At 33.8% G+C, this 12,237-nt stretch overlaps 1 protein-coding gene across 2 annotated transcripts in view; it reads right to left on the bottom strand.

Annotated features, from left to right (window-relative positions):
- The window catches only part of LOC129235287 (ras association domain-containing protein 1-like), a 65,265-nt gene that overhangs the window by 8,150 nt on the left and 44,878 nt on the right, over positions 1–12,237 (bottom strand). For both annotated transcript variants that reach the window (XM_054869008.1, XM_054869009.1), the window contains exons 6-7: positions 5,304–5,494; positions 1,259–1,371 (exon numbers count right to left, since the gene is read on the bottom strand). In XM_054869008.1, coding sequence (XP_054724983.1) covers positions 1,259–1,371; positions 5,304–5,494 — 304 coding nt within the window. The remainder of the gene's footprint in view (positions 1–1,258; positions 1,372–5,303; positions 5,495–12,237) is intronic.

Genomic DNA, 12,237 nt, shown 5'->3' with positions numbered 1-12,237 from the left:
AGCAAGTGATAACCGGTATATACTGTTAACAGCCCGTCGAAGCAAAACTTAATGCTACGCAGCTGCAAAGACAGTTGCTCTTGGCAACAGGATGAAGGGTGTTCGGCTAAACAGTAGGTAGTTGGCTTCATGAGGAAGGGCTCTATGTAGGGCAATGGTCTGCATTCCATTGACCCCACACCACCGTGTGGTCCAAAAAAAAAACGGGCAGCTGAACTTCGAGATTGGGAACAACATGATTGAAGCCAAGTGCTGTTTACAAACGAGTCCTGATTCAGTCTGGAGTGTGACACCCGACGTGTTCTGGTATGGAGGGACAGGGGAACTCAAAATAACCCCTCATTCGTTCGTGAAAGTTCACAATACAGACGAGCTGGTTGGATGGTATGGGGTGGAATCGGCATAGACGGACATACGGACCTGCATATCATTCGGAAAGGCATTTTGGCCGACCGAAGTTATGCAGACGAGATACTGAGACCTCATGTCATCCCTTACGCTGGAGCCATTGGATATTCCTTTGTTTTCCAGGATGATAATGGCCGACCACATAGAGATCGTCTGGTGGAGAACACGTTTGAAGCTGAAACAATACCGCGTATGAAGTGGCCAGCATGCTCCCCTGGCCTGAATTCAATCGAGCATGTCCCAAACATGCTCGATTGAATTCAGGCCGCATTTCAAGAAGACGCATTGCTTTGCAACCAAGGCCACCTGTTACTGTTCAAGACTTGGAGGTTGCACTTCTTGAGGAGTGGAACAGAATTACCCTAAGTCAGATCCATAACCTCTTTGCATCCATGGCAAACAGGTGTGCAGCAGTCTTGGCTGTTCGAGGAGACCACATGCCCTATTACAACTCATGCATCATGTCTGAACAGTACCTTTTTTATCATTTACATGTAACCAAATTGTTTCCCAAAATCATCTTTTCATGTTTTTTCCATATTTTCTATGAGTTAAAGCTTAATTCCAAAATATTTCACGTATTTTTTCTGTATTGCACATCGATACGCATGTACTATCCACTGTATGCCAATATGTGACTCTTTCGCATGGTTTCCTTCACTTCTTTGCTTGCTCCCCTAATTGTTTTGAGCAGTGTATAAATAAAAAATGGATCAACAGTGGGACCAATAGTTGTCGGGTTCAAACTCTAAAATTTGGCAAAGAATTTTTAAAAAAATGTAGGATTAAAATAAACTGCATTTTGGATGCTGTATGAAAATTCATTATTTTTTTAATCAGAAAATCTTACCTTGATTTGAACCTTTGGAATAAGTCTTCTCATACAAAGCAAACTTGTGAGAATTGTCAGCAACTTTAAATTTCTTAAGAAGAGCATTTATAACTTCTCTAGCAGAAAATTCACTGTAAAAAAGATGTCAATTTTTTACATCACTTTTAAACTTTAACCCCCCCCCCTGCACTTTTACACATTTTTGTTACAAAAAATCTATCCCAAAAAAGGGCTTGCCACTGAGTACTAGCACAGCCATTAATTACCTCCTGTGGGGGGCAGGAGGGGGGGTTATATCAGTACTTCCATGCCAATAAAATACCATGTAAGGGTTGGCTTGGTAACACGACATTTAACCAAGGTTTCTGTGGGGTTGATCCCGAATTCGTCTGCCACTTGGCTGTGCTCTGAATGTTACTTCAACCCATGTCAGAAATACAGGTATCCATGAAACTTATGTCCTTCAGGAAGAAAATACCAATTTCATTGTTAATGATAAAAAATTTTAAATGTTATTTCTACGTTAAATGTTATTGTTTAGCTTTTAGTTTGTAAGTTTATTATTTATTTGTTTGAAACACACAGTTTTAAGGGCTCAATTTACATGCTACAGGCAATGGGTAGATTTTGAGTTTTTGTATCTTATTTTCACTTTCAAGGAATTAGAAGTGCTATAATGCAAAAAAAGTCTTTTTTTTTCGAAAAAATATAAACAAACCATTTTTGTTTTTTAATTTAATTCGGAATTTTTAGAGACTTATAACACTACAAGAGTCAAATTACATTCATAAATATAACTTAACTTGAAATTTATAACAAAAAATACATTGAATCTTTAACTATGCTTCACCAAAAAATCTTCATAATGTGCTATTTAACCAATTTTTAAGCAAAAGCATATGATTCACATCAAATTCAATATAGATGACATAGCAGTTCTCAATTAAACCAGAAAATACAGTTAAATGAAAAAATAAAATAAATAAAACTAGATTTATCAGGGTGGCGACAGGAACTGGAAAAAAAAAGTTCCCTGACTTTTTCCTGATTAAGTTCACCAAATTTCCCTGATTTATGTTACCAATGATAATGGTTTCCTTTCTAAACCCTACCTGAAAAGCATTGCATATTAAATAAAATGCAGTGTTTAAAACGGTTTATGCTGTTAATTAAAAATATATTTTGAAAAGATGCTCCTTTTTTTGGTAAAAATAGTTATTAAATTATTGACAGAGAAATATTATAGAAATCTAAAACAAACACTTTACTTCCAGGAACCAGTTAACATAAGAATTCTGAGAAATTATTAAAACCTTTCTTAAAGGCATATCTAATCATGATTCAACTAAAAATTTTAAACGGAAGTAATCTTGAACTGAACTTTAAAGCAGTATAATTGTTACTGCAAGAGTAACAAGTGATAGTTAAAGTAAAGAAGCAATGTAGTTCTACTTACGTAAAAAATACTGAACCGAGTGCAGGTAAACAGCAGTATCTGCAGAAATTAGTTTTCGAGATATTTGAAGAAATGTGTAGTGGATTCAGTACTAATAATGGGAAAATGCTGGAATTAGACGTTTTTTTCTCGCCTTTTTTTCAGCGGAAACCAAATAAGCGAGCTTGTACAATAAAGGTAACGTACCATAGATGACAAAAATGCAAAAATAAAAAAGAATACTTTGCAGTTTCTGCCCTTTACCTGCACACGGCAGAATAGACGTATTTATGTAAAACAAATTGAAATCTTCCAACAACCAGTCATATTGAGCTATTCTCTAATTAAGAACTTAGGTTTTAATGAATGAATACAGTATTTTAACTATTAAAAAATAAGAAAAAATTTACTTATGTACACAACTCGGTTTCAAATGATTTCATTAGTTGTCGAGAAAAAATCTTAGATTACTTTAGTTACAAACAACATCGCAAAACAACATTGCAAAAACAATTATTAATTTCAAAATATATATATGTATATAGTTTTAAAATAAAAGAGTTTTTAAAGTCTGAAAAAAAAAAACCTCCGAGTAATCTGAAGTAACAGGGAATAATGAAATGGCAAAAAAAAAAAAACAAATTTGATTTTAAGTCAAATTAATTTTAGCAATTAAATTAATTTGAGAAAACAAAGATCCTTTCTTGAAATCACGATATAACAGTATGCTAATTACTCCAAGACAATGAGTAAAAGCAAGGGAGCAAAGTCATTAATGATGGCTTCCTCTTTGCCTGTAGGGTTGTTTATTTTACATAGCATGGAATGCGTGAAGAAAAATTGAAGCTAAGTAAAATAAACAACTTTACAGATACAGAATCAATCTTAGGAAGCTCATCCTAAGATTGACTACTTTGACCTTAAGGAAAAAAGATGCACAAATATTCGGCAATGTATAATCGTATCTTATTAATTTTACTTTTTTAAAACAAATAGGCAGAAAATTCGCAGAGAATCAAAGTACTTCATTTTGCAAGGAAAAAAAAAAATTTTTTTTCTTCATTTGATCAATTTTTCCTGATTTTTTGTTATTTTTTCAAAATTCCCTGATTTTACCCTGAGTGATAAAGTTTCCTGACTTTTCCCTGATTTCCCTGATCTGTCGCCACCCTGTTTATTTATTGACAGTTCATTTTTGTTATTAACACATTGGCTGCCAAATACGGATAAAGCGTAGATTGTGTTCTTTTCTATGACCCTAATTACACTACCTAGTTATCTCATACTTGTTTACTTGCCATTTTTGTGCAGCTACGATTAAACTCAACTCGTAATATATCAGTGCTCATATTGATTGATGGCTTCTGGGAAAAGAACAAAAAATCCATGCTGGCTTGCACAAATAGAAAATTTATTAAAAACGAACAAAATATATGATTAGAAAACGTATTTCAAATTTAAGAAATAAAATAATATTTTATGTTTGCGGAACTTTTTAAAACAATCTTCCACACAAAGGGCTGGCTTCTCTTTACAGGCTGAACAGAAATAACTTGTTTATTGCTGTTTTTTGCTTGAGTACGACATGGCTTTGTTGGACGCTGCTTTTTTTTTGGTAGGTTGTTTCATTTTTTATTCTTTTTTATGATAACTATGCACTAGAATTAAGAGTTTTTAGTAATATAATGTGATTTAATCAAGTTGTCATTTTAGGTCAGATTTCAAAAAATTGCTGTGGCAGTCAACGTGTTCAATAGAAATATTAAATTTCACTTTTAATCTTTTAAAGGGAAAAAAATGGCACTCTATCAAGATTGAATATTTAAGAATTTCTATTCTTTCAGAAAATAAGAAAAACTACATCAATCAAAAGTAGAAACCAAAATTGAAAAAAAAAATTGTGATAATAAAAGTGTTAAGAGCTATTAACATTAACCAAAGCCAAAAGAAAAAAAAAATGTTTATCAACAAGTTCTTGCACCTTACACTTTAAAAAATGACTCAATTTTTAAAATCTTTAACTATACTTGTTTCAATTATTCATCAATCATCAATTACTTATAATTGACGATTCTTCCTTGAAACTTTCAGCAATATTGCAGAAGAGGAACAATTAGAATTATGATCTATTCACATTGCAACAAATAATCACCATACAAAAAAGAACGATGATTACATCCATAGCTATGTTTTGAAATTGAAACATAAGTACAGAATAAGTGCCAAACAAAGCAAAAAAAAAAAAAAAATGAAATTTGACAAAAAAGATTTTATTTTATTTTTATTTTATTTTATTTTTTTTTTTTTTTTTATTTATTTATTTATTTTTTTTTTTTTTTTTTTTTTTTTTTTGCACAACAAATTCAAATTGTGCAAACTTTCTTTGATTATTCTTCAATTAAAAAAGTTCCAGCTCTTTTACCAACCTCACACCAAAAGATTAAACAACTATTTATTTAAAAAAAAAAGGAAACAACAACAAATTAATAGCAATAATATTAAATAGCAGGCAGTTTTATTTGCATTACGTGATACTATTTTTAATCTAAACACAGTGCATATTTTGTTTTCCTTTTGAATATGCACCATTTCAAGATAAATATGCCATGAATTTTCTTTAAAAATTACCTTGTTATATGTAACGCTTTTATTGTATCTCGTGGCAAATAAAATGAAGTCAATGTTTTCCGTCCGCCGTCGTCTTCTTCCTTTAATATATCATAAATGGAGGGAGGACGAGTGCCAGAAATAACATTGATAGGTCTTGTAAGATTCATGTGAACTCGAATGAAACCATGAAGTGTCTCCCCATCTTCTTGCTATATATTTAAAAAGAAAATAATAATAATTTTCAGAAAAAGCAGGAGTTAAAAATATACTTGCTGCCAAGAGTTAAGCACAGAAAGGAAGATGTTAATTTCCGAAACCCAATCTGAACTGACAACATTGGGGCTCTAAAAAGGACTTGTTTCTTAAAACTCTTATTTTAAGAGATAGACAAAGGGACAACCATGGGCAGGTGACGGGCAGTAACTGTAAATTTTGTTGCTTCTAGTCACCTATTTAGTCACCTTAAGCTTCATTGTACAAGCTTGTTTATTTTGTTTCCTCTGAAAAAAAAGACGTCTAATTCAACATTTCCACATTGTTTAGCATTGAATTCAAAACGAGTTTTTTTTTTTAAATATCTCGAAAACTCATTTCTACAGATACTGCCATTTACTTGCCCACGTCAGCATGGTTCCAACATTTTTTACAATCCGCATTTTTGCCTGATCATGATTAAATTCAAAAATAAGTTCAACCTCACTTTTCTCTAGGCTTGCCAGACGCCCCGGTTTGACCGGGACAGTCCCGGTTCTCTGACAAAATCCCGGTATCCCGACCCAGTTTACTTCAAGTCCCAGAAATTATAGGTGACCAAAGGTCTAAAAATAGCTAACTATGATGAGATATCTAGCATGATTACTTTTGCATTTGTCACCGTGACGCGTACAACTGACATGGGATTAGTTTGTGAATGTTTTTACAACAAGGTCAAAACCAAAAAAAAAAGGATCGACTTCCGAAAAAAAGTACGAGCCAATAAAAAGTACATGTGAATATCATGGTTTAATTTTTATTCATTTCAACTGTTTCTTCGTTCTTCGGTAACTCACAAATATCAACATGTTTCAAATAAAATGTGTAAATATATATGCTTGAGTAATTTATTATTGGTACTGGATTAGGTTCTTAATTAGTAACCATTCACAGGGTTGCCACACACCGGGAAAACCTGGAATTGTCAGGGAAAATGAAAATGGCTGAAAATCAGGGAAAATGAAAAATTGCATACTTCCGATCGTTCTTAGGGCCGCCCGCGGTCCATGACGTCAAAAAAAACTTTCAGCCTTGTTTTTTTCGCCGGCATTCCCTTCCCATTCGGCATTCCCTTCCCATTCGGGATTCCCTTCCCATTTGTCGTTTTGTCATTCCCCTCTTTCTTCTTCCCCCTGCAGTTCTTTTTATCAACTCTCTGCCATTGACGCCTGCGCCATAGCAGTCAGCGCGTGCGCCATAGCAGTCAGCGGCGGACATGCTCAGAAGGTACTTCTTTTCTTCCTCCTTTGAGCGGGCTTTGTTTGAAGGCTGCTTGTTTACGTCAGCAGTTCTGAAGTTGTTATGATGCACAGCACATTGTTTTGTCTGCGAGTGCCACTGAAGTTTTTAATGAGCTGCAATAATCTTTTCATATTTTATATTATTTCTTTAAATTAATTAATGAAATCGTATTATTCTAAACAATTTTGTTCTGTAAACTTAGTTCATTAGACAATTTTAAACTTAGAAAGTTTTAAAGACTTCCAATGCGCTTCTTTCTTTCAAAATAAAAGTAATCCGATTAAAAAAAATCTGCACATCAGAGAAGTTTCTGATCAATGCTCAAAATTTAACTTTATGACATGTGCCCACAGGAGTGATTATGGCGCAAGTTGCGCCATCAAATTTTTTTTTTTTTTTGGGGGGGGGGGATTTTTTAATTATTTATTTTACTTTATTTTTATTCAAATTATTTACTCATATTATTTTACTTTATTATTTTCCTCTGTGTGTCTGTATTTTATTAGAGAGCAAGCACACTTTTCTTTCAAAACAATAATAATTAAAAATGAATAAATAGGTAAAAAAAATAATAAATAAAAAAAGAGGGTTGAAAATAAAAAAAGCGCTAAGACATTCAGAAATATTGGGGGGGGGGGAGCACCCCTGTTTTATGAGCAACAAACAGGGGAAATATCAGGCCCAGACTGGCTCCTTCTGGAGTGGTCGTCTAGGTACTGGAAAGGGGTCCCCTGGTATGAGAGTTCTGGGGGCCCTTTCCCGCGAAAATGTGAGAAAGTTATTGTTTCAAAAATTTCCTTTTCTTTTTGGACATGTTAAATAATAAAACTAAAGTTAAATTTATGTATAAAAAAACATGTGTTTGAAGTTTTACTTGCCTTACCCTTTAGCAGAACGAAATTCCATGCCATTTTTACAAAATCTATTAAAGGTGCGTTATTTTATTTATCATTATTTCTGAATTGAACGTTTTTCCTTTTTTTTCTTTATTATTATTTTTTTAAACTTTATTTACCTTGTAAGAGGAGGCTGTGTGCAGAAGGATTGTGATGCAAGGCCAGGGTTGGAAAGGTTTTTCCCACCACTGGTATTTACCGTCCTGGGAAATACTATGTTTTTCCCGCACGGGAAAAAAAAATTATTAAAAATATAAATTCAAAACTATTTTTTAAAATATCAAAGTTGAGTTCTAAGTTAATAATAGCTTGATAGTCAATACACAAATTACAAATCATAATCGTGTTTGTATTCTTCGTCTTCTACTTTCACATTGCATCTTAGCATCATATATAACAAAACGCTAATTTAGAGACTTTTTGCAAATTTTATTTAAATTTAACACAAATTATTTGTTTGAGAAATTTTTGAAAATCATATACAAAATTCTGCATTTTTAGGCCTAATGGGAGGGGGGGGGGGCTTAGTCTAAGAGGGAGCCCCTTATCCTCTCCGTGGGTGAGTCTCTGTTGGAAGGGGCTGAGATTTTTTTATCACACGCTATTTTGAGCTAAAGCAATGCCTTAATAGTAGAAAAATAATCATACCTTTTTTGCTTCATCTTGTCACTATTTTGTCCCAATGTATCTATCTTTTAATTTCCATAATAAAAATTATAGTGGCTTGCACGCAAGTAAAATACAAACCTTCAACTATCTTACTATAATGCCGATTGCAGAAGACAAAACCCCACGTGGAATAGTTTTATTGCCAATATCCGGTCGGACCCTATCATAAAGATTTCCATGTGCATTCAATTTTCCCATTTATTTACTGGTTTAAAAGCAAAAGGAGATGTCGCTCTAAAGCAATCAACATGAACCCATTGAGTCTTGAACGAGTCATGAAGTTTTTATTACTCCTATTTTTATTACACCTGCATGTCTCTTTTGTTCGAGATTTTTTTCACACGGCCATCATCCATACGCAAATTCCACAGTTCTTGTCTTATCTCATCTTTTTGCTTCTACAAGAACTTGCAGAAACGTGGAGAAACGCACTTTTACCGGCCTGGATCACAAAAGCTGACATCACTCTCCGAGGGGTCCTATTTTACTCCTGTCACCGGAGTAACTTAACCATACGTGGAACCCAATTGACAAAGCTGTGTAGTACCGCCGACACCCCCGGAGGCGTCGCGTCGGTAGTACACTTGGAGAAATAGGGAAGGAAAGAAAAGTTGTTGGTTAAAATTTTATTTGTTGGAATTTGCAAGAGATAACTTTTTTCAACTTTAGGATTACTCTCGAAACCTGCGTACTCGCAGACTCTGTAATGCGAGGCGGGGGCACACCACTAAGGCGCCCACGGCCAGAGAAACCAAAGAATCTTTTTAAAAATAAATCGAACACCTAAACTCCTCCAGGATGTGATTACTGAATAGGCCAACTAGGCCGTAGCTTAGGACCCCTGATATTTATGTGTTGAGTTTTGCCCTCAAATGACTGAAACTACTTTAGTTTGCGGCTAAAATTGTTTTAGCCAATGGATAGAGTTTGAATACAGGGCCTCCCCCCCCCCCCCGAAAAATTTTGGCCTATGACCCTTCGATATCTTAGTCGGGCCCCTAATACTTTTGCTAAAATTTTAAAAGTTGAAAATATGTTTTAGCAAATATTTGAATAAAAAACGAAACTCAACACATATTAACCCAGGAGTGGCTAAACTGTGCAACTGTGATTTTTAAACACATTTTTAAATAGACAAAAGAAAAAAAATTATATATATATATACATGTATATATATATATATATATATACATGTACGGAAAGCATGAAAAATTCGCAAAGTTTTAAAATCTCTCTTCAGGGGTGCCCATCCATCTAGGGGGGGGGGGGTCATGGCGCAGACTGCGCCATTAAAAGTTTTAGGGGGGTTGTTTTGAGCGGTATTTTTCACTTTTCTGGGGAGGGGGACTCTTGCTTTGGGGGGGGGGGGGGGTTCTTCGTGATATTTAAGGAGGTGCATCCTTGCTCTTAGGGGGGTTGGGCACCCCTGAATCTCTTAATGATAGTCTCATCAGTTCTAAAAGAGTGAAAACAAAAATTTAACTTGATCAAACGATTGATGTTAATGTTTCGTATCTCAACTTATATAAAAGGCACACAACACCTCTAAACATCCCGGTTAATAGAGGAATAAAATGAAACTCAAAAAACGGATTCAAAGCATTCAAAAATTTACCGAAAATGCCGTGAAAACTGGTTGAAGTATTTTCACGAAAAAATGTTTTGACCAGTTCAGGTAAACAAAAAATTCCGTGAATTTTGGTTCATCACAGAAAAGAACATTAAATACCATCAACATCAACATAAATGAAATAAAATTAATTAATGAGACAAAAACGAATTCAAAGAAAATTTCAAACAGACAACAGAAAATAAAATATTTGAAAGAAAACCCTCGAATCGAAAAAAACATGCCTGAAACTTAAAAGAAATACAGAATGAAAGCTAATTCATTTACCAAATCAGTATGAATTCCATACAACGTGAATACTTTTTTCAAAAACAAGATTTACAGAGAACAGTTATTATTAGAATACTGTTAAGTGCTGACAGGGGCGGACTGGCCCTGAACTTTTAATGTGGAAAAAAAATTCATGCCGGCCCCATCCAAAAAAGTTTGGCTATAGTTTTCCAAACCTAATAAGTTTCTAATGCGTTTTTTCAAAAAAAAAAAAAAGGTTCCTCCAGCACCCTTTCACACCCCCCCCCCCCCCCCCCGCTGAAATATCAAGGTTTTTTTTTTTCAGAAATCCTTATTTAACTTTTCATTTCAAGCAAACTAGTGCTCAGATTGATATAAAACAAGCATGCAGCAAACGCCCATAATATATAGGCGATATTTCAAGGATCTAACTTTCCTCAAAAATATTTGCAAGCTTAAATTGCTCTACGCAATAAAAAAAAAACACTGAAAACTGTGTGGCTTCTTTGAAAATCCGCATTTAAGAGTATTTCGTTTATGTAAAAGTGAATAAAAATCTTATTTTGAAACAAAACGTAATACATTTGAGGGAGTGAGGAACAAAGTGGGGTAAGTAGACATTTTCAAGTTTCGAGTAAAACTCGTATAAAGATTACATCCTAGGTTGACTTTCATTGAATTTTTTTCTAAATCATGCTGTACAGCAGCACCTACCAAGGCTGCTAGTACTATCTCTTGCTCCAAGACAGAGGAGGGGTCCACCTACCATTTGTACTGGTTATCTCCAAATTTTTAATTTTGCCTCTTGCATCCCTTTGCTTCTCACTGCCTCATATGGCCATGAGCGGTACTATTTACCCTTTAGAAAAAACTCTATTTTTTTAAAAGTCTTTTCTTAAAATTGTATTGTACGTATTCAAACTAATGAAAATTTTCATGCAATCCAAACGTAATATATCCGTTCAGAATGAATACATCACAGATCATGAGACAGTGAGAACTGATCGGAAATATCGGATAAGCCCGAATTACTCTACAAAAAAAAAAAAAAAAGAGTTTCACCCGAAAAAATCGCCATTTGTCTCAGTGAGAAAACTGATTTTCAAAGGTATCTCTCAAAATGTTATCTAGTGAATGAAATTTATTTGTCAGGTTCTAAGAACTAAAGTGAAAATCATGGGATATACACGTGGGGTGGGGGGATTGCGGTCTCTTCCCCGGGTCCTTGGTTTTAACGTAGATTTAGATTGTCAATAGTTTTAATACGGTAATTTATATGCATGTAAAGATGGTTATGACCAAACTCCCCTCCCCTCTCCACAGAAGGCAAGTTCTGGCCGCGCTTGTGCTTTATTGTATATGTGTGGCCTATGCTACATATTAACTTGCCTTTAATAATAATATTCCACTGACTCACAACGTTTTCAAGTTAGAACAATTTATTTATCAGCTTCCAAGATTTAAAGTGAAAAAGGAGAAATGTATTGGGAAAAGCAATAAGATGAGCATATTTATTTTTCGTAAGTAAATATGTTCAACTAGAGTTTAACCTACGAAGATGTTCAACAAAGTGAAACTCAACCGCTTAAACCAAAAATATAACTACTTATACTTCTATTGTACGAGTTTACTTGCTTGCTGAAAATAAATAATAATCGAGTAACGAAAGAAAGCACAACACAGAAATGGTTCGACTTAAACCTTTTTAATGACATAAATTAAACGAAATTAATGAAAACGAAATAATATTTGAAAAAAGTTACTGAAGAGTAATAAACTAAAAATGACAAAAATAATATTACTCTTCAAGAACCAGTAAAAATGTTTTCATACAAGGCCCTAATTTCGTCAAACTGAAAATCTAATAATAACTTTGTAAATTTCAAATTAGTGCTAAATCTTATCATTTTATCCAGAAAAATTTTATCCAAAATTTGAAAGTATGCTATTTAGCGAATTTAAACACTGCATTTATCAGTTTGACACTGAATAATAACATTAAAATTGAAAAGTACAGTGGCTGCCAAAACTG

This window comes from Uloborus diversus, chromosome 2, assembly GCF_026930045.1.
Source record: "Uloborus diversus isolate 005 chromosome 2, Udiv.v.3.1, whole genome shotgun sequence".
NCBI classification, from domain to species: domain Eukaryota; kingdom Metazoa; phylum Arthropoda; class Arachnida; order Araneae; family Uloboridae; genus Uloborus; species Uloborus diversus.
This window is presented reverse-complemented; position numbering and strand designations above follow the sequence as displayed.